Raw genomic sequence first — 25151 nt, 5'->3', positions numbered from 1 at the left:
ATCATGCTCCGCTGTGAACAGTGGGTCAGTATTTGCTCCAACATTTTACTGAGGATGGGAAGCGAATGTCCATCAAACGACTCTACTACAGAAGACTTCTATGCCAAACCCATAATCACGGACCTTCTTTTCACTTATAAGAAAACATTGCCAACGGGAAACAAAATAACAAAAACAAAATGTTAAGAACTTGGATACCATGACCAACAATCAAAATGGCCCAGAGATATATCAGCAGTTACATAGTCAACAAACCTCCTACCGAAAAATATGCCACATCCAAAATACGAAGGCTGCTCGCCCAATGGCACATGCAGCTGAATTATAAAACTAGAAAATAAAGCTCGCTGAGAGATTCCAAACAGCAAAGGTGAAAGTAAAAAACACCTCAGGAAATAAGAGCAGAGACTCAGATATAGAATATGATCATTCGCACAATAATGGGAAAATGAAAAAACAGCAGGATACAGCTTTTCTACACTCGAACCAATGAGAAAAATAGGTCAGAACCATAATCAACAAAGCACCACATCATTAAACAAACTGACCTGGATTAAGACTAAGTTTAATTACTCCACGGGGGGCGTGGCTTGGCAGCCGATGGAAGAAGACGTGCGAGCGCTGAGCTCTGCAGCAGCCTCCCCATTAATCCTGGCGATTACCATCCTGATAGCCTCTGAACCCTGATTTCGCCCGCGTCTCCTCCCGCACACCTGGGGGCCTGAGCGGAGACGGTGGGAGCGAGTCCCCGGCTGCGTGGAGCCAGCGCCGCGCCTGGTGGGCGGCGCCGGCCATCTTGCGGCCTGGACGATAGGCCGCATCCCCGGCCTCGAGTGATTGGAAGGCCGGGCCGCGGTGACACCTGGCCGGCCGCCGGCTGCTGTGAGGGCCGGTGCCCTGCATTTTTGCGCTCGCCGCGGCGGCAGAGCCTGGGCTGCTTTGCCGCGGTGTGCCTACAGGAGCGCGGCGGGGACGCCTGCGGAGGTGGAGGCCAGTGGAGACCCTCGGCCCTGGGGGGCCTGCTGCGCGCCAGGCTCGGAGCGCGAGATTGGGGTAGGGCTTGTCCCTGCGCGGCCTGCCGGGGTCGTGACTGACCGGCGCTGACCCCTGGCCACTCGCTATTGGGAGATCCCGCCGTGTGCCAGCTGCGGAGCGCAGGCTTGAGGAGAGGCCTAGGCCTGTGCCACCTAACAGTGTGAAAACGGACCGGCGCTGGCCCCTGGCTGCGTGTCGTCGGGGGGCCCTGCTGGGCGCCGTCCACGGATCCCGGGATCGGGGTTAGACCAGACCCTGTGCAACCTGCCAGAGGGGAGACAGACCGGCGCTGACCCCGGGCCGCTTGCCATCGTGGGACCCTGTGGACGCCGGAAGGCCTTGTGACCGAGCACTAGGGACACCCAGGGGGCCCTGATTCTTGGGGCCTGGGTGTGCTACTCCCTGGCCCTCACGTGCTTGGGACTTTGGGAGGCCGCCCCTGACGCCATTTTGGGCTGGTAGCTTTGGGCATCGCGTCTGAACTTGGGGGAGCGACGCATTCAAGGGGGCTCCTTGTGCCTGGTGGATGGCGGAGCGGAGAGCGAGATCCAGGTGCTGCTAGGGAGTTGCTGGCTTAGTGGGCCAGCGGAACCGGAGGAAGTGCGGAGCGGAGAGGGACCCCGGGGCTCTCGGCCTGGAGAGTTGGACTTGGTAGAAGACGTCGACCCTGTTGCTGCGGAGTGGAGACACGACCACCTCCATGGGGAAATGCCCGAAACCTCCCCCGGATGCTGCTGGGGGGGGCGACGGATGACCGGGGCTCCACCCTGGACGTTGATCCGGCGGCGGGTCTACCGCAAAGCCAGCTTGAGCAGATCCTGAAGGCCATCGCCGACACCAGGGAGGCCCTGCATCATGACATCGGGCAGGTGTCCACGAGCCTGGGCCTATTGCGTGCGGACCACGGCAGGTTGGCAGATCGGGTCACGCAGACCGAGATCCGGATTGATGCGCTGGAACCCACGTCGAAGGCGGCGGACACTCTGATGGGGGAGCTGCAGCAAAGGGTAAATGTAGTAAATGTAGTATACTTGTAAAGCGCACAGCTGCCCCAGCAACGGGGCGTCCCGGCGCTGTATAACTCTGGGGAACCCGTCCTGGCTTTCCCTGTGGGATGGTCCCTTGCTGGGAGTCCCCAAGGTGGAGCCAGGCATCCCCGGAATTGGTGGGGCCGTTGTGGAGATTAGGCAAGCTAATGCCCAGAGTTGCCGAGTGGAACCCCTGATTAGAGTAAGCACCGAAGCGAGAATTATCAAGTCCGCTGACCAAGGTCCATGACCCTGCCGCGTCGGGAATTGAACCCTGGTCCCGAGCTGACTTCTGCTCTCAGGCCTGCTGCCTCTAACCAGTGAGCCACTCCACTCCACTCCAGGGTGCAAGTACTGGAGCAGAGGGCGGAGGATGCCGAAGGGCGCAACCGCCGCAACAACATTCGCGTGGTGGGCCTGCCGGAGAAGATTGAGGGGACTGACATGTTGGGCTATCTGGAGGCCTGGCTGCGAGATGTGGTTGTTCCGGAAGGGCTGTCACCGTTCTATACTCTGGAGCGGGCTCACCGCGTGCCGGCTCTTCACCCGGCCGAGGGCCGGCCTCCCCGCCCGGTAGTGGCGCGGCTGTTGCATTACAGAGATCGGGACATCATCCTGCAAAAGGCGCGAGCGCTGGGGCCCTATAAGGTGGACAACGCCCAGGTCTCCATATAGCCGGACTACTCCTTGGAAGTCCAGAGACAGCGGTCGACTTTTCTGGCGGTCAAGAAGGCGCTTCGGGAGGAGGGCATCCGCTACTCTCTCCTGTTCCCAGCCCGCCTACGGATCATGCTAGATGGCAAGTCTTCCTTCTACAACACTCCAGACGACGTCTGGAACTGGCTGGAGTTATACAAGACCGGCACGGATGCACTTCATGCACCCGAGGAACGACGGAAGGCACCGCCGAGACCTAGGCGGAGTAGGAGACACAAGAAACGGCCACCAAACGTTCGGACTCCTTCGATCTCGCAGACTGCACTGGAGCGCAGGGATGCCCTCCGGGCGGTCTCCACCATCTCCCAGACAAAGGGCTCCGCATCAGCTGTGGAGTCGGGCTCCCGAGAAGGCACCGACGAGGGGACTTTGGAAGAATCAGCGGCTGGAGGCCCCGCGCCGCCACATGTCACACCTGGGACTGCTGATAGTTTGCTGGACGAATAAGGCTAATGCTCCTCTGCAGTGGTATTGTATAACCTGATGTGTTCCGGGTCTGGGTTTGGGTCAGTGGCGGCATTGACCAATTGGGCCTGGAACTGGTGTTGGGCGGCCAACTTCTGGGGTGGTAGCTACCTTGATCGAGGAGGAGACGCGGGGCACATGGGGCACGTTGGGGAGGTCTGACTGGGAGGAGTGTGCTGTTCACGGTCTGTTGGAAGAGGCGACAGGCCACCCCCTCTTCTCCCACACCTATTGTGGGACTCTGGTAGTTGCCAGAGACTGTTCCTTTTGGGATTAATCATTTGGATGGGTTTCTGCTGTTGGGGGCCTATTCTGGGGAGGGGTGGGGCAGGGGATTGTTGGGGAATGTTGGGGTTTTGGTCTAGGGGTGTAGCCAGTGTGTGCGTGATACTTGCTTTCATTGGGACTGTGCTTGTTACCAGGAATGGGGACCCTCCTTAAACTGAAGTGTGTGACCTGGAATGTGAGGGGTCTGAATTCCATGCTGAAGCGACACAGGGTTCATGCTCATCTTGTCCGCAGGGGGGGGTTCAGGTTGCCTTCCTTCAGGAAACTCACATTGATCAAACTGAGGGGCGGGCTCTGCAGCGCAGATGGCGGGGGCATATGTTTTACACCACCTACTCGGCCTTTGCAAGGGGGGCTTTGATCTGGGTGCGAGCAGGGATTCCCTTCCAGCCATTAGTGACGATAGTTGACCCCGAGGGGAGGTTTGTAGCTGTGCAGGGCCGTTTGGATGGGAGGGACGTGACGCTTTGCAGCGTATACGCCCCGAACGTGGACCAACCTGCCTTCTTTGCGCGACTGTCTGGGAAGCTGGCGACTGTCCTAGCTGGCACAATCCTGCTTGGGGGGGATTTTAATTCTGTACTGGACGTAGAACTGGACCGTTCACACCCACCACTGGCGCAGGCGGCAGCTCACAAACTAGCGAAGAGTAGGAGGGAGTGGCAGAGTAGCTGGGGCCTGGTCGATGCATGGCGAACCCAACACCCTACGGAAAGGGACTTCTCCTTTTACTCCCCCCCCACACGATCTGCATGTTCGTCTAGACAGCATTCTGTGTTCATTAGACATCCAGAGCCTGGTCCGCCACAGTGAGTACTTGACCAGGACGATATCCGATCATAACCCCTGCCTGGTGACGGTACAATGGATAAGGCGACGCCAAGCTATCCCGACGTGGCGGTTGAATCCACTGACGCTGGAGGACCCACCGTTTAGGGCCGGGGTGCGCAGCGGGGTGGAGGAGTACTTCGGCGCTAATGTGGGCACGGCCTCCAGCAGGGCACTGGAGTGGGACGCCTTTAAGGCGGTGATCCGGGGCGTCTGTATCTCGGCTACCGCGGGAGTCCGTAAGACCCTCCTGCAGGATGTAGAGCGCAGCGAGGACCGATTGCGCACTGAGGAAAGACGCAGCCACACGGACCCTGAGGCTCATGGAGCGGTCTCAGCACCACGGGAGACGGTGGCGACGGCAATGGAAAAGCTGCGCTGCTTTGATTATAAGGAGTTTCTGGTCCGGGCTCACGCCGAGCGTGATAAAGTAGGCTCACTACTGGCGTGGTTGGCCAGCCCTGGGACCCGAGGCTCCCCGATAGTGGCGCTCACCACCCCAGAGGGGCGCATGGTTTACACGCAGTCTGACATTAACGACCAGTTCCTTCAGTATTATAAACACCTTTATCGGATCAGGATGCCGGATCCCCCAGAGGAGCTGGAGGAGTTCCTAGTAGCGGCGCAATTGCCCAGGCTCGACCCGGAGCACGCGAAACAGTTGGGCGGAGATATCTCTGAGGGAGAGATCAGGGTGGCCATCAAACACATGGCCCGCCGCAAGACTCCGGGTACGGATGGGCTCCCGATCGAGTTCTATGCGGCCTATGCGGATGTGCTGGTCCCGCGATTGCGGGCGGTTTACCAAGAGGCCTGGAACTCGGGGTGCTTGCCGGCGTCTACACGCGAAGCTTTGGTGATACCCTTACTGAAGCGAGAGGGAGACGCGAGCTGCCGTTCGGCGTACCGCCCGCTCTCCATGCTCACCACGGACTACAAGGTCCTGAGCAGGGTCCTCGCGACGAGGCTACTGACCCACATGCGCTCCTTGGTACATAGTGACCAGGCGGGCTTTATTCCTCAGCGCACCACTGCCACCTGTGTGCGCCGGTTGCTCCGGGACATGGGGGGAGAGGCAGCCGCTCGTCCGGGCGCTGCAGTCCTCTCGATTGACATCGAGAAGGCGTTTGATAGCGTCGAGTGGCCATACCTGCTCCGTGTACTAGAGGCCTTTGGACTGGGCGAACGCTTCGTGAAATGGACCGCCTTGCTTTATGCCGCGGCCACGGCCCGTGTCAAGACTGGGACCACCATCTCGGCCCCTTACGCGGTGGGTCGGGGGACCCGACAGGGGTGCTCTCTGTCTCCCCTGTTATTTGCACTGGCTATTGAGCCATTGGCCGCACATGCCCGGCTGGGCCAAGCGCATGCAGGACTTCCACTGAGAGCCGACACCCACTACATCTCTCTCTATGCGGACGACTGCTTGCTGTTTCTGGCGGACGCGAATGATTCCCTGCGGGGGGCCGAGCGGCTCCTGTCGGACTTTGGCCATCTCTCGGGACTGAGAGTCAATTGGGGGAAGTCTTGCCTCTTCCCACTGACCCCTGGGGCCGATGATACCCAGCCGGGGGGCGCCTTGCGATGGGAGCACCATTGCCTCCCCTATCTGGGCACTCTCATCTACCACTCACCAGCGGCCCTCTTAGACGGCAACATCAACAGGGCAATCCGGAGTCTACAGGGTTGCATGGGTTTCTGGCGGACGCTACCGCTATCAATCGCGGGACGAGTCGCGTTATTGAAAATGGTGGCACTCCCCCGGTTGTTGTACCTGTTTCGCACCCTGCCGATTTGGATTCCTGCGTCAGTCTTCAGCAGACTCCGCTCCCTAACATCTGGGTTAATCTGGGGATCGGGTAGACGACGGGTGGCGCTGGCCACGCTGCTGCGCCCCAGAGCGGACGGAGGTCTTGCGGCCCCGGATTTTGAGTGGTACTACCTGGCGGCGCAGCTGCAGTGGCTCACCCAGGAGGTGGCCTTGGAGTTCCGTGGTCCGGAGGGAGTGGTGGGCAAACTGTTCCCGAGACACGTCCTTTCCTTTATAATCTTGGGCCAGAAATTGGACCTAGCTCAGCTCACTTTGGAGGAGCGAACGATTCGCAGCTGCTGGCTTCGGTGCCACAGGCGCTCGGGTGCCGTTCGCCCCTACGCCCCTGAAATTCCGCTAGGGATGTGCACGGCCTTTCCACACGGTGGCGACTGGTCAGCACTGGCGATCTGGGAGGAGCTTGGCCTGCAGATGGTCGGCGATCTCTACAAGGATGGCTCGCTGCTCACATTTCAGGAGCTGCGGGACTCTTACGATCTGCCGAGGGGTGGATATCTGCTACACGCTTCATTGGTGGCTGGTATTCGCCATTACTGGAGGAGTGGGCTCACCGAACCGCCGACATCGGAGTGCTGTCAGTACGTGGTAATGGCCGCTGGCACTTACAAGGCCGTCACATGCCTTTACCGACGATTGTCGACTGCCACCCTGCGACCCCTGGATGAGCTGCGAGCTAAATGGAAGGGGGACATTGGGCCGTCTATTCCTGAAACGACATGGCCACAGCTGCTGCGCCGAGCATGGAAGGGCACTAGGAACGCCAGGTTCCAATTGGTCCAGTTTTTTTACCCTGCACCGCGCATACCTAACACCGACGAAAATCTCGCAATACTTCGAGGGTGCAACCTCACTCTGCCCTAGATGTGGGACAGCGGAGGCGGACTTCGCCCACATGTTTTGGACCTGCAACAAGCTGGCCGGTTATTGGGAGGCGGTAATGTCCTGCCTGAATGCTGTCACGGACCGGCAGATCGATACTGACATGGGCACCTGCCTATTATTGTGGTTCCCTCACACCCCCCGCAATCGGGTTACCAGTAAATTTTGCGACTTGGGTTTGGTATTAGCCAAACGTGAAATCTCCATGCACTGGAAATCTACCCAAGGTCCCAGCTACTTGCGTTGGAAGACCACTCTAGAGCGCTGGGCGAAAGCAGAGAGTACCTTGCGGCTGCGGCAGGCTAGGAGCCTAGATAATGACAAAGCACTGGAGGTGGCTAGGGCGTGGGAGGCCCTAGTTGTGGCGCTCCAGCAACCAGAGGGTGGCCAGAGCGAAGATGAGGGAGAGACACCAGGATGAGGGTACTGAATACGGGGACACCTCACATTCACCAAGGCGCACACACTACCTACACCTATTGATGGCGGATTTGGAGGTCCTGACATCCCGTTGAAGGACATTACTTATCTTTACCGAGGTCCTGCCCAGGGCAGGCAAGCGATAACATGTTAACGATTGGGAGGGAGGATTGTGACACACTGGCTAGGGGGGTGGAGTACAGGGTGGGATGGGTCTGTTGGGGGATGTTCTATATAAAAGGTGTCTTGTTGGAACTGTACTGATATACTGCATTATCGGCTGATGCCTTGATTGCTATTTTCCTGTAATGTACTTCCTACACTTGATTACCAATAAAAACTATTTTTGCAAAAAAAAAAAGTTTAATTACTCCACGTGCCACAAGAAAACGAATCCTATGGGGAAACGCAATAGACAAATTTGAGGTTTTCCCCAGAAGAGCCCATGGAGAGGCAGCAAGGCAAATAAACAATAAGCACTAGAAAAACCACACAAAAAAAAAAAAAACACATGACCCAGTGCAAACTAAGGTTTATTTGTTATGTCGGACCAAAACGGAGAAACAAATAATGTTATCTTGAGGGCTTGCAGCTGTAATCTCCAGACATGCACAGCAAATAAACATATAAACTCAGGAACCGCCAAGGTATCAAATGTACTGTCTGGGAAAATAACTCAACAGGCAAAACTCTTAAAAGCACTTCAAAACATCCAACAATACACTGTTCAAACAGGATTCTTCGGTCATTGTCACCCATGCAAATCAGCAAGTGCAGTACAGATCAAGCAACCTACGAACACAATTCCTGTAGAAGCATAACATGGATGAAACCAGGCCAATCAATCAACTATCACAAAGCATGTAAAGCAAAAGAACAAACAGGCATGCAAACAAGTCGAAAAGAGGGCTAGCCCACCAATAACACCATTTTGCCATATATGAACATTCATCTGCATTTTTTTGCTCGATAAATACCATACAGTGATTGGCAAGACCATTACAGAAAATGATGTGAACTAAACACCAACACAATGAAGGGAAGTCCCTTGAAGGACCCTACACAAAAGAACTGAAAATGGAGAGGACATAGTGGAGGAGGACTAAACTCAGTATCCCTATGCTTATATTCTAATGTTCTTATAGGATGTTGTACCGTATCAAATGGAGCCGCTTGCCCCATAGGACACCACCTCCATCATGAACTCCATCCACTCAGGGTCCCCAAACGTCCCTGCCCTCACATCTTCAACCTAGGTGAAGCCAGAATCAGCCACGTACTCACCACCTTGTTCAACAACTCAATTGCCATGGCCACCTACCCAGAGGACTGGAAACACAAAGAAGTCAATGCCCTACTAAAGAAACCACTGGCAGACCCCAGTGAACTCGAAACTAACAACCGATCTCCCCACCAAAGTATTAGAAAAAAAGCCATCAACCAGCATCTCTCCTCACATCTGGAATGGAACCTCCTACTAGACTCCTCAAAATCCGGATTCTGCAGCAACCACAGCACCGCGACATCCCTCATCGCCACTACAAAGGACATCCGGACCCTACTCAACCAATGAGAGACTGCGGTTCTGATGTTCTTGGACCTTTCGGCAGCCTTCGATATGGCCTCCCACCACACACATCACAAGGCTGCACAACATAGGCATCCAAGAAGGTGCACTCTGATGGTCACCCCTTTCCTCACTGGAAAAACAAAACACCCGCAATCACCTCCGAACCCAAGGAAATCATCTGTGGAGTACCCAAAGGATCCTTGCTCGGCCCCATCCTCTTCAACACGTATATGTCACCTCTGGCCAACATTGCTAAAACCCACTGACTCATCATCATCATATCCTATGCTGACGACACACAACTGATCCTCTCCCTCTCCAAAGACACCAACACCAACTTCCACAACTGCATGACAGATGTCGCCAACTGGATGAAGGACAACTGCTTGAAGATTAACACAACAGGAACTAATTTTTGAAAATAAAAGCTCCCCATGGGACGCATCCAGGTCGCCCTCAAACCTATTCCTAACCCCCACCTGACCCCGCTAGGAACCAGGGCATCATTCTGGACAACAATTTAATCATGACGAATACGGTCAACTCAGTCTCTACCTGCTTTTTCATTCTCTGCATGCTTCATAAGATATTCAAATAGCTAAGCCACAGCTCAAGACACCATCCCCCAGGTCCTCATTTCGAGCCGATTGGACTATGGTTACAAGGTCTTTGCAGGGATCACAATTCAACTCTTCCAAATACCACACACTAGCGTAGACCGACTCGTCCTGAAGCACCCTAGACGAAACCACATCACCCCGTAACTCAGGAACCTCCACTGGCTCCCTGATCACAAAAGATGGCAGTTCAAAATCCTGACCCATGCATTCAACACCCTACACAAGTGTGGATCTGCCTACTTGAACCACCGCCTGAACTTTCATCAGCCCACCAGACACCACTTCTCCGTGTCCCTTTCTCCAACCCTCACCCCAAGCCCCACATCTGAAGTAGCAGATGCAGAGGTAGCTCCTTTTCATACCTAGCAGCGAAGACATGGAAAGACCTAGCCTTTTTTCTATGGAACTCCCCATCTCTTCCAGAATTCCAAAAGTCCCCAAAGACCTGGCTATTTGGCTAATCAACTGGACCCTGCCAGTACCTGGATAACCTATGGGGTCACAAGTAAAGTTGTACAAATCTAATTGATTGGTTGTACCTAAAGGTCAACACCTCTGTATAGTCCCAAAAACAAAACGAATGCAACGTAAAACACTGTGTCAAGGACAACAAGTATAATACAACAGCTCTAAAAATAGGAGTGTCTGAATCTCTTCTTCTTTGAGAGCAACACAGATCATGGATACATTAACAAATTGCCAACTCCCTCCTCTGAGCATCACCAAATTCATGGCAGAGCAACTTATGCTGAAGTGGTGAAGTAGGGGGAGATTAAGAATAGTAACAGGTGGTCCAACCAATTATGGAAAACAAAGTGTGTTCCTAGTATTTATTAAGAACTGTCCAGAAGATACTGGCATTGCTGCATCGCATTTAGACACTAATGTGCAGAATGCTGCTGAAGCCAGCACAGGTGGTGTGTTTTTTTTTTTCCAAAAACTTTATTGTCAAGAAGGCAGATAAGGCATTTACAGTAACATCATTGGTTTGCAGTTTCATATCATTACCTATTATAATTCCAAATCGGGATATGTCTCAGCACGGGTCAGCGTTTGTGACAATTATACTAGTACAGATGAGAAGGAAACACATGCTATCGAGCTGCATACATTCTTATTCGATAATACTTCACTCCCCGTTTCAATTCGCAATTTGCCCCCTCAGAGCAGAACAAGTAATTCCTAGCAGGTTCAACTAATAAAACTAAAGTCATAACCATTAAAACCTAACTGGTGTCATCATCACAATAGTACATTGGAGTCTTACATAGACAAGTCCTCGTCTAATGCACATAGTCCGTATATCCGTACAAATGCTTCCTCGTGGTCCCGCTCCATCCCACCACAACTCAGAGTACCACTCACTAGGCCCTTTTTCCTAATCTTCTTCTTCCTCCGACTCCACATCATCGTCCTCCGGTAAGGGTGCACACGGTTCCCCCCTGTATTTGTTCCAAGGCAGCCATACTTTATTCCATTTACGGGGACAGGCCCGCAGCACATACACCGCCCTCTCTTTCACCAGTAGAACGTCCATATTTCTAATCCAGCCATGTACCGTAGGTACGTCTGGGGCACCCCATTTCTGTGCAATGTCTCTTTTGGCTACTGTCACAGCCAATGTGACCCACAACTGTCCATACCTGTTCAGGTCAGTAGGGTCCCAAATGTTCAATAGGCATTTACGGGGTTCAGGGAGAAGTGACACCCCAAGGACTTGGGATATTGTGCGCATAATTTGTCTCCAGACTTCCTGGATCAATGGGCAATCCCAGAGTGTGTGCAGTAATGTACCCTCCTCCCCACAGCCTCTCAGACAGAAGGGGTGTGGTGCCCTCTTTATCCTGTGTAGAAGTGTCCTGGTGTAATAGGTGCGGTGTAGGATCTTGAGCTGTACTAACCTGAACCTGGCCGATATGCCCACCTCCCTCGGGGACGCCAGCGCCTCATTCCACTCAGTGTCATCCATGTCTCCTACATCCCCAACCCATCTCTCTCTAAGTTTCTGCGTGGGGATTGTCAGGTTGTTAACCAATTTCTTGTATGTAAGAGAGGTCGCCTTTTGTTCCATAAACTCAGTCAACAACCTGTCTTCCAGTGGCGACGATTCCGGGAGCGTGGTGTCAGGTGGAATGGCTTGTAGTAGGGCGTGACGAATTTGTACATACCTAAATGTTTCAGTGGGGCCCATAGCATACTGCTGTTGCAGCTGTGAGAATGCAATGACTGTGCCCTGATCCCAGAGGTCGCCCACCACCGAAATCCCAATTTGATCCCATTGTGCGAAGCCCTTACTGGACCTAAAGTTCCCCAATGACTTTGCGTCCCACAACGGCGTCATTCTAGTGATCTTCCCCTTCCATCCCATTCGAGATTGCGCTGTATGCCATAGGGTAGCCGTATGCAGCGTTGGGCCAAGCAACGTACGAACTTGTGAGTGGTTGTACAGCACCGATAGCATGCCGTCCGTCCCCAACTGCGACCAGTCCGCCTTATAAGCGGGGTCATCCCGCGGGACATGGATCCAACAATTAATCACCTTAAGTTGGGATGCCCAATAATACAGTTGAAGGTTGGGAAGTGCAATCCCTCCGTCGTACCAGCTCCAAACTAGTTTGGCATGTGCTATACGGGCTGGGCCGCTGCCCCACAACAGGGCAGACACCTGCGCAGCCACCTGTTGGAAGTAACGTGGAGCCACTACGTGTGGGGCGTTCTCCAGCACGTAGAGAAACCTAGGGAGAGCCATCATTTTAAATAACGCTGCCCGCCCAAGGAGGGTCAGCGGAAGGGTAGCCCAATATTTAACGTCCGCACGTAAACGAGTCAGAGGCGGCACCAGGTTCGCAGTGTAGAAGTCTGCTGCAGTAGTAGTGATGAAAATACCTAGGTATTTAAAGGAGCCGGTCGCTAATTGCAAGGGGCAGTCAGTCCGCAATAAGGGCTCCTGACCCTTAAGGACGAATATTATGGATTTGGACCAATTTAGGGTGTAGCCGGACGCCTTCCCGTGTTCATCGCACAGAGCCAACAGGGCAGGAATACCCTCATTGGGACTAGTCATGTAGATCAGCATGTCATCTGCATATAAGGATACCTTATCCTCCCATCCGTCCTCCCAGGTGATGCCCCGAAACAATGGCGTTGCTCTGAGCAGGATGGCTAGCGGTTCCAGCACCAGCGCAAAGAGCAAGGGGGACAGTGGGCACCCCTGCCGGGTTCCTCGCCCCAAGGGGAAGGCCTGCGAAATGTGGCCATTCGCCACCACCTGTGCCATGGGTGACCTATATAGTAGCCGTATCCATGCTATAAATTTTGGGCCGAAGCCCATACGACCAAGGACCGCAAAGAGATACTCCCATTCCACCAGGTCAAAGGCCATTTTGGCGTCTAGAGACAATATGACTGCCTGGTCCGGGATAAGATGTGCTCGCGCCAGGACTCCATGGACTCTCCGCAAATTCAGTGCCGTACTTCTGTGCGGCATGAAACCTGATTGATCGGGGTGTATCAGGGTCTGTAGATGCGTAATCAGGCGACTAGCCAGGAGTTTCGCCAGGATCTTCGCTTCCACGTTTAGCAGGGAGATAGGTCGGTATGAGGAGCATGCCGTCTGCGGTTTGTCAGGCTTAGGAATGGCTACTATCGTGGCTATGCGTTGGTCTAGAGGGAGTTCAGCCTTATCGAAACTCTCCACATACATATCCAGCAGGGGTTTGCTCAACAGGGGAGCCGACGCTTTGTACCATTCCACGGGTATCCCGTTGGGACCCAGCGCCTTACCGGATCGCAACGACTGTATAGCCAATTGGATTTCCTCCTCATGTAAGTCAGTTTCCAGTTCCTGTTGCGCATCCTGCGAGAGCTCGGGGACCGCTATGTTAGTCAGTGACGCTAACGCCTCCAGCTCCGTGACCTCCCGAACCGGTGTGTATATGTCTTGATAGTGTCTTGCCAGGGTGTGAACTATCTGCTCAGGGTGTGTCTGCAACTGGCCATCCTGAGTGTATAGCCTCTGAATACCTTTGTTACATCCACTCTTTTTATCTAACCACGCCAGCATCTTCCCGGCTTTATCGCCCAGGTTATAAATCCTGTGTGCTGTGTTCGCCAAGTGCCCCTTGGTAACCGTTGTAAGATGCGACAAGTGTTGTTGTTGACTGAGGCGTAGCGCATGAGCAGTGGCAGGGGTAGGATTGGCCATGTGCGCTGCGTTCGCGGCATGTAGTGCCAATTCTAACTGCGCGAGGTCACGTCTAGAGTCTCGTTTATGCCCTGTAATGGCCGCTATCGCTGCGCCGCACAAGACTGTTTTATACGCCTCCCAAAGCACTGAGGGCGAGGACACTGTGCCTACATTTTCCCTAAAATAGTGTGATGTGGCCAGTTTAAGCTTTTTCCTAACACCAGGGATTTCTAAGTGATTGGGGTAGATTGGATAGATCCTGGCGCGCCTCTTCTCTTTAGTTGTAATGTGGAGGGACATTGGGGAGTGATCAGATACACCCCTAGGCAGGATCTCTAATTTGTCCACCGAGCCCAGACCCAACCCCAAGAAGAAAAGGTAATCAATGCGTGAGAGGCTGTTGTGTGTAGCTGAGTAGTGCGTGTACTGAGCTGCCGTGGGGTTCAATTGACGCCAGGCATCAGTGAGGCCTAGCGCCGTCAGAAAACCAGGAAGCGTGGCCGTCCCTCTCAGGCGTTCTCGTACGGGAAAGGTGTCCAACTGCGGGTCGGATATGGCATTGAAGTCCCCCCCAATAATCATGTCACCCTCTGGGAGGTCAAGTAGAAATTGACCCAGCGCCGGCAAGGCCGTAGAGTGTAGCGCTGGTGGGATGTACACTGACACTATGTTGAGGCGCCTCCCTTCCCACTGGCCAAATATCGCCGCAAATCTACCCTGATCGTCCCTTTTGCGGCTTTCCACCATAAAGGAGGAGTTCTTCTTAAGGAGTATCCCGGTGCCCCTGGAGCCCGTGGTGAATTCTGCATGTACCTCCATGGCATAACCCCGTCGGTTGAGTGCTTTGCATGTAGACCCAGCAAGGTGTGTTTCCTGCAGCATCACCAAGTCAGGGCCGTGGCGTTTGATGGTTTGGAGAACCAATCCTCGCTTAATCTTGTCCCCCAGACCCCTAACATTCCATGTGAGTAGTTTTAAGGGAGACACCATTGTCATCGGCGGGCCACAATCCGCGGGTGTGTCACTAGCTTGCTGGGCCATACGGGAGTATGATCAGTGCGATTGACATGTGGAGTCGGAGTGGAACACATATACAATGACGTGTGCTAGGATACCACGAGTGCATAGCCCGCAGTCGGACCTTGTGCCATAATGAAGAGATGATGACTAAGAACAGTAACCATAACAATACAACCAACCCCCCCCACCCCCTCCCTGCTTCCCTGCACCACGGACTCGAACCCGCCCGCATCCCCAACTTGGCAGAGTGCATAATCCCATCCCCGTACACCTTACTTGCTCGTGGGGTTGGTGAGACCCCTACAGGCACCGGCCGATGCCCGCCCTACTCAGCTCCATCAGCATCAAGTTCCCAAGGCCACAACATAATGTCCCTCTGGCAGCCCAGTCAATTTAGCCCTTTACAGGTTGTCCAGAGTCAAAGGGGTCCCTTTCAAGATCCGAATCCAGTGCTGTTGCGCCCTCCGCGTCCGCGGGGCTCCTCGACGGCCGATCCGCTGGTTCTTCGCTGTGCTGACGCCTTTGGTCCCTGTGCGGGCGGTGAGGCCGGCCCACCTGCCTCCAACCATCAAGCCAGTCTCTAGCCACCTCCGGTGTGTCAAAAAACCACGTCTTTCCTTCGGCCACAATCCGCAGCCTGGCAGGGAAAAGCATTGAATACTGCAGGCCTTTGTCTCGTAGCGCTTTCTTCACATCCGTGAATGACTTCCTGCGCCTAGCTACCTCCGCCGTGTAGTCCGGAAAGAAGGCCAAAGTGGAGTTCTGAATTTTTACAGGCGGTGAGACCCTCGCCGCCTGAAGGATGGCGTCCCTGTCCCTAAAATTGAATAATCTGGCCAGCACAGGTCTCGGAGTGGCCCCCGGTTTCGGTGTTCCGCCGGGAACTCGGTGCGCTCCTTCAACAGAAAAGAAGTGGGACAGACCTTTAGGTTTCAGCTGGGATTTGATCAGGTCCTCAACGTAAAGGTCCATAGCAGCTTTGCCTTCTGATTCCGGCAGGCCCAGGATGCGGACGTTGTTCCTCCGGGAGCGCCCTTCCTGATCATCGAGTTTCTCCTGCAACTGTTTAGTGACTTTCTCCATGCGTTCCATGGCAATCTGCAGGTCCGAGGTGTCCTCGATGAGCGATTTTGTAACTACCTCGACTTGCGACACTCTCTCTGCCATTTTTTTGAAGTCTGCTCGGAGCAGAGTGACCTCGGAAGAAATGGAACCCACTGTCGTCTTGACCTCGGTGAGGGTCTTCATAACGTCGTCCAAGGTCACCTTGGGAGGGGCCCCCGCGTCCGGGGTCGGTCCAGTCGAGTGGCGGCCGCCGTTCTGTGCTTGTCCATGATGTCCGTAAGCAAATTTGTCGAGCTTAGCCTGCGTCGACGTACTTCTTGTGCCCTTACCGGCCATGCTGGTTTGGCAGGGATGTAGGCAGTCGTAGTGGGCAGGTAGGGTGGTTCGTGGCCCACGCGTCGTGCACCCTCCTCGGGCGTCAGGCAAGCAATTGCGGGTACCGTCGGATCCAAGTTGGCGCCGCGCACTCCCCACAGGGCCCAGACGCGGTGTAGCCGGCCGTCGTAGAGAGCAGCACCCCGGGCTACGTGTAGGTGCAGTGCGGCCTTCCGCGTGATCGAGTCCGCACTCCACACGCACTGCAGTGTCAGTAATTGCGGTGCTTCTATGCGCCTTCAGAGGATTCTCGCAGGGGGGCCTCCAACAGAGTGCGTCTGACTCCTCTCGCGTCCCACCACCTCTGCGCCAATGCGGGACCTCTCGTATGCACAGGGCGCCGCACGATGACCCCTCTCAGCCAGGGAACGGGGCTCAGATGCGCCCTCCCTCCAAAGCGGGGTGAGATTCTGAGTAATGGCCGCGCATGAGGATGACAGCGCCCCCAGAGCAGTCCGCTTCACCTCGTCTCTGCACTAACGCTTCTGGCCTCCCGGTCCGTCTCACCCTCCGTCGTCCGGGACCCAGGAGGATTTCCACTCCCGCCGGCAGCCTCCGCGTCTCCAGACGGCGCCCCAGGCCAGGCAATCCCCGCAGCCACACAGGGGGCACACTCGCTTCAAGTGGTGCGGTCGCCCACTTCACAGGACAGCGTGTAGCGGCGGCCGGTCTAAGCCGCCGCGCCCAGCCGAGGAGGGTGTACTTCCGGTCGGGTCCGCCAGGCACTGTGGGTCGGTGTTGCAAGGCTGGCACAGGCCCCAGTCCGTCGCTTCCAACCGAAGCCGATCCCGGTTGTCAATCACTACCGGGGTCGGAGCATTGCGTGCCGCTCGGGTCCCTGAGCCGATGTCGCTCCTTCGAGCGGGCTTAATAAAACGGATCAGTGACAGATAGTTGATGCGGGCCGGTTTGCCTGGAGGAGCTCCCGCTTCAAGCTGCCACCATGTTCGGCAGTCGGCCACGCCCCCCAGGTGGTGTGTTTTTATGCACAAACATTAATTCTTGTGTAGAGCTCCGGTATGAAACTGATATCCTAAAGGTATCCGAGATCCTATTCTGATTTGACAGTGCGGTGCGAGATCTGTGGATTATTTGAGCTTTAGACAGCTGAAGTCTGCAGCGCAATGACAAATGACCAGCAAGTGAAGAAGAAAACTGCAACAGGAAATGAAAAATCTTCTGGATCAAAGCAAACGATGCGCGCGCACACAGACACACACACACACACACACACACACACACACACACACACACACACACACACACACACACACTTGGAATCAACAGCATAGAGAATAGTGACTGGCCTCTTTAAATAAGTAGGCAGGACACAGGCTGTGACAGCAGACAGTCTTCAGGTACTGAAGGTTCAGGGGTCGGTGTATTCAATGATAAGGTGCAGAGTCCATAGTAGGTACTATGTCCATATAATCCTTAAGTCTCAGAACACATCTGACCGTGTGTTGGGTAAGGCAGATCTTCACACAAGGAGCCTTTTGCACAATTACAGCACTTCTGGGCTTGAGGCTTGCGCTCTTTCTCAAGCACTCATCTGTTCTTTCAACTACCATAAAATTGGTTGAAGCAATAACTCTAGTGGGCTCAAGCATCTGGTCAAATGGAGTAGACCTTGCATTTTCTACTGTCCTCTTCATTCTCCGCAAGTCTGTGAACGAAACTATTTGTATGGCTGATGAAGTCAACTCATTTATCAAGTTAAAGACTGGCCCAAAGTCATTGATAAAATTAAGCACAATATTTCCCCACTTTCCCAGCAAATTCAGGTACAGGATGAATGAAATGAGCTATGCCAGGCACAAGTTTATGGTCCCCTTATTGAATGTGTAACATTTCCCGATTTTCAGACAATTCCTAGCTGAATTCTGCGCTGAAATGAAACCAGTTATACTGATCTCATTGCCATTCTTCAACGAATTTACTCATATTGCATTACCCTGCCTAATAGATGGGGAATGTGCTCTCGACTTCACTTGGGAAAAAGTAATAGATTGGGATGGGAAATATAACTCCACTTAGGGTATAAATATTGAAACTTTGATATGTCCAGAAAAAAGCATACTACTGAAGTAAACCACCTGCCTTGGACTCAGGGACTACTACTGGGAATGGCTGAGCTAGCAGCAAATTGGGAGCTGGACCGATCAGAGAGAAAATGACAGATAGACACTTAAATGCCATAGGCCATGTTTCGCCAACGAGTAGCTTGTAAGCTACTGGTAGCTGTCAAACTGCATATAAGTAGGTCTCCTGTTTGCAATTAAGCCTGCTAATTTATAAGCTTTGGCTTGATTGAATTAATATATGTCTACCAAATTCGGGAAACATGTATTCAAAATGAAAATATCAGTATTTTCAGAACTGGATGTTTGGAGAAAAATGTTTGAATCTCCAAAATATATTTAAAAGCGGAGTGATAAGTCATGTGGCTTTGAGGAGAGCTATAACTAATATTACATTGGTGCCAAGGGCATTGCAACTATGGCTGTTGTGTATTACCAACAAAGAGGCAAATCAATATCGACAACACCCTTTTTACATTACTCCTGGCAACCGTGACAGAGGCGATCATATCTGGTAACCTGGCATGAAGTGGCCACCCGTCATCTTGGTTGATATGGACACTTATACAACATTAATATTATCAGTAGCTATGGATGATTGTCATTTGAACAAAAGTAGCTCTATCACAGAATAGGTAGGAGACCCTTGCCATAGGCGGATCACATGAAGCACTCCTAAAGGTCTAAACTGAATCAGCCAAGGCTGCTGGCTCTTCCAAACAGCTGACTGTATACTTACCATCACTTTGGGCAAATTAAATAAATGGTAGTTGCTGGGTCTATATTGTCCAGGAGGAATGAAATTCTGAGGACTAACAGCTCTGCCTGAGGCCTTTCTTGCTCAGGAGCAGCCTGCATACATCATAGGATTTTGAATTCACCAAACTAAACGCCACCAATCAGAGTATAAAGCAACTGAGAACCATATGGCTGAATACATGATGTGAAGGTTATGCACAATTAGAAATGCAAATAATTATTAGAGGGGCTGCAACAACAAGCAAGTAAACAAGCAAATTACACAAATTTGCGGAGTAATTCCCACGAGTTTAAACAGAACAGGCTTAGTTTCAGATCACTCACTTCTGTTCATCTTGTTCATCGGAGACAGACGAGTGAGAAAGCGTGAGAAAAAGTAGTATAGAATGCTCGCCTACAACCCTCTGATCATTAGTAATGGAGTTTATACCAACATCTTTGCACTTATTTATTATGGTGCAGTTTTTGAGAAGTGCACTGCATGGATTGTGAGAGAGTTCTATAACTGGCCCGAGAGGACCACTATGCCCAATCGAAGCTATTGATGGAGAGTTCTTCATGTATACCCATGCTTACTTTTTTTTGGGGTGTCCAAAGCAACATGATATAGCCAACAGATTGACAATTATTAGCCATAATCTTTCTTTTTAATCTGTAAGCACAAGAGAGCTTTAGTCTCAAGTGTGTGACCATACGGTTACTGAGCTGTGCTAATCTGGTCTTGATTGCAGTTTTTAATTTTGTTACCCATATTAAAACAGGACTGCTTCATACAGAAATAAAACAACTGTTCCCCCAACACAAAGTGAGAAAAGCAGAAAAATCACTTATGCAACATAATTTGAAACATTTACAAGTCTAACGTAACTAATGTCAACTACAATCTCTGCCCAGAGAACCAGGTATCTAGGAGTTGGGAGATAACAGAAAGAAACGTAGAGTGACTATTAACTGGAAAATCTCAATTTGTGAAACAAAGGTAGTAAATTATGCCTAAATATTCTAAAATTACTTAGATTTCAATAAGGTAAGAGCATGCAGAGTACAGGTGTCACTTTAATCAATCCAATTATTTTGGCTGTGCTTCTTGACGGTCTCAAACCAGCATCGCAGTGACAGCCTTATCTGTGGGTTTTAATGGGTAACCGTTTGGCTTTCCCATTAAGAGAGGTTTCACCTTTTCTATCCATGTACTGTGCAACAGGTAACTACACAAGAGGGAACTGGGTCCCTCTGAGTCTATTAGAGTGTCCCTAGCTGGGATTCCCACTGTCAACAGCAAGAAGGGATGTGCTGTCTGCTCTAGACCCTGTTGGGGGGCGGGGGGCAGTAGCCATAACTGATGAGAAAACACAGTTGGGATGAATGGGAAAGAAAGTGGTGGCAGTTGAGGCTACAGTGATAAACAGGGAGAACATTGCTCAAAGCCCAGGATAACAGTTTTCTACAAGTAGAGATGTGAAAGTGCTAATGTTGTTCTACTGTGGTGTGTCTGCAGCTATAGGCCCAGGACAGACTTTTGGCAAACATGCAGAGGCCTGTAAATGTAAGGGTTCCGGGCTGTCCTGCATTGGCTTGGAGGAGAACCTCACTATTCTGACGCCCTCTTTTCTTTCTGATAATCTAATCTCGGCTGATCACACTAATTTATCAGAAGGTTTTAACCATGATTACAACTCAAATTTCCATTTGCTTGTAATGATGGCTCTTTTCAGTCATCCATTCAAGACTCCTCCCCTCCCCTACCCCCCAAAAAAATGAAATCCAAAGCAGAGCACCATGTTTTGTATCTTAGTGGTATTCCCCTAAACCTACAGGACAACAAGTTACTGGTGCGATAATCTTGGCAGGGGAATGTCCCTAGCTCCCACAATGGAGGCGCTCCACGGTCATTTCCCGTGCGCGGATGAAGGCTCTGAGGGGACCTCACCAGTCTCGGTGACACAACTGATTGAACAGCTAGCCTGCTTGTGTAGGCTTTCACTCATTTTTCCGAGCACTGTCCAGCAGACTTCACTACTGGCAGCCACTATTAAAGTGAAAGATCGCACTGCGAGCTCTCTATACATGTAGCGCCCGTCATTGTCTCGCGAGTGCTGGGGGGAGGTGGGGTAGTGGTGGCGTTAGCCACTATTAAAGCTTTTAAAGAGCAGCGGCCATTTGCTGTGTTCAGTCGCCCGAGGAGCACTCTTATACGAATTGGCGTCGGGTGAGGCATTCAGGAGCCACTAACGTTAAATGAACACACAACTCCAGGAAGTTGCATGTAACTCGCAGACCGCATGCACGCTCTGTATACAAGTAGCGCCTGCCATTGTCCTGTGAGTGCTCTGTGTGTGAGGGAAGGGGTGGGCGTTAATCACTATTAAAGTAAAAGCATACATTGAGCGCTCCGCATACAAGTAGCGCCCACCATTGTCTCGCGAGTGCTATGTGAGCGCGCTGCGAATTCAAGCGCTGTCATTGTCCCACATTATTCATTGGAGAAAACAGTGCTCACAGATTAACTAAAGCACTGAGTGTAACGAGCTAAGTAAAAGGTCCAGTCCTTATGGGCAGTAACAAATGGAGACAAGGCGGGACTAACAATCCTCATAATGAATTGGAAGCCAGCATTTACCAAGGAAAATGACACTAGCCAATGAAAAATACGGGGGAAGAGTGGGCGAGCCTTCCAGAGCATACTCCACTACAGCATGCCTCGCACAGTGAGCAGCGCATGTGCGCTATGCCACTAGGCTCAACCTATAAATGAAAGAAAGGTTTAGGGTGACATACACAGCAGGGTCTCCGATGGGCACCCACCGACCATTGAAGAGAAGTGTTCTCAATAAGGAAACTACAAAACAATGTCTTGGAAGCCCCTCCCCCCCAGCCCCAAGAACAAGCAATAATCACAGTAAAGGAGACACAAAGTAAATAATAAACCTCCATTAACAAACAGGGCCATTGTAACTCCTGATATGAGGAAGTATCTGGGAATGGAAAATCGCAAAAAAGGAGGAAGAAATAGCAGTGACCTGGCCTGGGTGTCCAAATCAGCACCTCCAAGGAGTGTCAGACTGCCACTAGACCTGCCTTAATAGGACAATCAAGGAATTCAGATTAAATGATTTCTCAATTGGACTACAGAAGGATCTGTATAGCACATTTCAAATAATGCAAAAGATGTTAAACAAAAAACGGGAAAGTATCTACAAGAAGAGCAGCCTTCAGCAAGGTGTCTGAATCAGGAAGAACAAAAACAAGATAGGCAAGCAAAGGTTGAGTATTTATGTCCACGAGAAACAATGTAGGGGCCAAATGTTTTCATTCTAAAGGGCCAGCTTGGTTCCGTTTCCTTCACTTGGGCCACCCTCATTCTTTAAGGGCTGTGCTGATATGCTAATTTAGAAAAGACCTGTGGAATCAAAAACAGGGAAGGACAGTCTTGGATGCAGGCCATTTGCATGAAACCATGTCTCATTCCTTCGTAGGGTATCAGATTGTCCTTTTGTACAGCTAGTAATTTAGACAACAGCACAATAAAAATACAGCTTTAACTTATTATTATTCGTTAAATAAGTCCTGAATTGATATTTTCATTACTGAGCGGCAGAAATGGGTATCTAGGAGGTTGTCCACTGAAGCCATATGGTGAACTCTGCAAGGAAGGGGCAAGTTAAATCTAGAGGGGGGAATGTGATAGTTTAAAGGTGATCGATTGCCCTTAATTGACCATAGATTAAACTATTGAAAACTCACCATCAGAAAGCATTCTGTGAGATTAAGGTGCACTCAAGCTCATTTGACGTAAATTAAAGAGGTGGGCCTTCGAACTAAAATCCACATAGCTCACACTACGTGACACTCAACTATACCCTTGTTTCACTATTAGTAGAGAGGCAGATGTTATCAAAACGCAAAAGTAAAAAAAGAATTAGTTAAGTAGTCGTGTTTAGATCACACTAAAACCCCTGGGATGCTGAAAAAGCAACAGAATGGATAAAAAAATTTTTAAACAGAACCTCATGCACAAAGTGTTCCTCGCTCAGCAGACTGCTTCCTCACATAACCACCGCTTTCCTCAAAGCTCAAACAGTATCAGATTTAGAAACCTGAGCTATATAAATCTCTCAATCAACCTGCCCATTCATTTCAACTGGTTCTAAATTCTCTATTTAGTTTACACAGTAATTTCATAAACAGAACACCGGCAATGCTGCTGCAATACTTACCAAAAGCACAATGTAAGATCTAAAAGGAAAAGAAAAGAAAAATCTAATCAGTTTATTTTCATAAACTAAACTTTTTCTAGGATGTATGCACAAAGATTCAACAACTGAATATTTAAGAAAAATATGCTTAACAAAATTATTTATTGAGATTAACATGTTTTCAAGAAAAAACAAGATTGCTGGGCTGTTCAATATTTTTAAACTATGCTCCTTAACCACTTGGCTGCTAAGGGGTGTGCGAGTAGGTCCATTGACTTTCCATTGAAATCAATGGAAACTCCATGACGAGTTACCCTTGTCATTAGCACTGAAGGGGTTAATCATGCCCTAGCCATCCAGGCGAAATATAATAGTCATCTTGGGCTCTTAAAACCTTTTACTCACACCTTTTGATCCAGAAGTAGAATGCAGTGAAGTTAGTCCTGTAATTCTTGACATAATGCGATTCTTTTGCTAAACCTCTCCATAAACTGAAATTCTGTCCTCCTTTTCCTTCGTACAACCTAGTTGGTGTTTTTACTACTCACCTCTTTTTCTGACACTGTCAAGGTTTCTGGTGTTTTCTTATTCAGTTTATGGTAATTTCTGACATCTATCAAAATCGAACAAGATTTCAGTATACACCATGTGACCTGCTTCTAAACTGAGAAACAAACCCACAGATGGACCAAGATGAGCAAGTGTTGTTGGGGGCCTCGATTTCTGAGTACTGGGGGATTTGGTAGGTAGGATAGACTCAGTTCAAGTTCTCTCACAGAGAAGGAAGGGTTGGCAGTGGCGCTGTGCACTACAGAAGACAGGAGGAGGGGGTCTGTGCACAGACATCCAAGTCATCGAGGGAGGGCACTGCGATCACTACTCCGGGAGGCAGTCACTTGGTGGCACTGAATTCCCCGGATTCAGTCACAGCCGGAGCTCCGTCCTTCGCATCTGTTTCTCCCCACAACCAGAGATGCTTCTCCGCTGCCTCTGGCGGCATTCAGAGAGCCACAGCAGCGAGTGCAGCTGAGTGGAGGGTACCGCGATCACTGCTCACTGAAGTTTCGCAAAAATGTCGTTTTCAGTGTTCGAGTACAGTCGGTGCTACAGAGCCGGTGCTAAAATGTCCGGCATTATCACCATGATGGTACAATTTTACGCTATAATGACCTTGGAGTAAAGGTCTGAATAAAAGTCACGGTATGTTTTTTTTTTCTAACTTACAAGATTTACGTTGGACTGACATATCCACAACACAACCAGGTAGTGAGGCTTGAAACAGAGTGGACGACCTTCTACTACGCAGAAGGCAGCACCCCCACAAAGAGGGTGAGCAGAGACAAGACCATGTTTCTCCGAGGCGAGGCAGGAATGCCTCGGAGAAACCAGCGTCATTTTTGGATTCGGGGGCGTGGTTTTCGTTCTCTCCTCTTCCCATTGGCTGGAAGGTAAAATTCCAGCCAATGAGAAGAGGAGAGAACGAAAAGAAAGAAGAGAAAAAACACGCCCCCGAATCTGGAAAAGACGGGGCTTGAACCGAGTGACGCCCCTCTCCTCCAATGGCTGGCCTCCGTTTAGGAAGCAAGCCAATGGAGAAGAGGGGCGGGTTCAAGCCCCCTACTATGAGACATTAATTCTTGGCTGCGCGAGCACTGCTGTGCAGTGCAACGCTAGTCCCGAGACCTAAAAAAGACACTTTGGCACGAAACTCTAAACTACACGAAGTGCCCATGTAGAAAAATCCAGTTCACAATCTACTAAAGGTAAGAGCACAAGACCGCTCACGAT

General features: G+C 51.2%; 1 protein-coding gene across 5 annotated transcripts in view; it reads right to left on the bottom strand.

The window, feature by feature from the left end:
• The window catches only part of HACD2 (3-hydroxyacyl-CoA dehydratase 2), a 162158-nt gene that overhangs the window by 44226 nt on the left and 92781 nt on the right, over nucleotides 1-25151 (bottom strand). For all 5 annotated transcript variants that reach the window (XM_078682405.1, XM_078682409.1, XM_078682407.1 and 2 more), the window contains exon 4: nucleotides 23385-23403. In XM_078682405.1, coding sequence (XP_078538531.1) covers nucleotides 23385-23403 — 19 coding nt within the window. The remainder of the gene's footprint in view (nucleotides 1-23384; nucleotides 23404-25151) is intronic.

Source organism: Lissotriton helveticus, chromosome 3_1 (assembly GCF_964261635.1).
Source record: "Lissotriton helveticus chromosome 3_1, aLisHel1.1, whole genome shotgun sequence".
NCBI classification, from domain to species: domain Eukaryota; kingdom Metazoa; phylum Chordata; class Amphibia; order Caudata; family Salamandridae; genus Lissotriton; species Lissotriton helveticus.
Note: the sequence above shows the minus strand (reverse complement) of the source record. Positions and strands in the feature narration are given on the sequence as shown.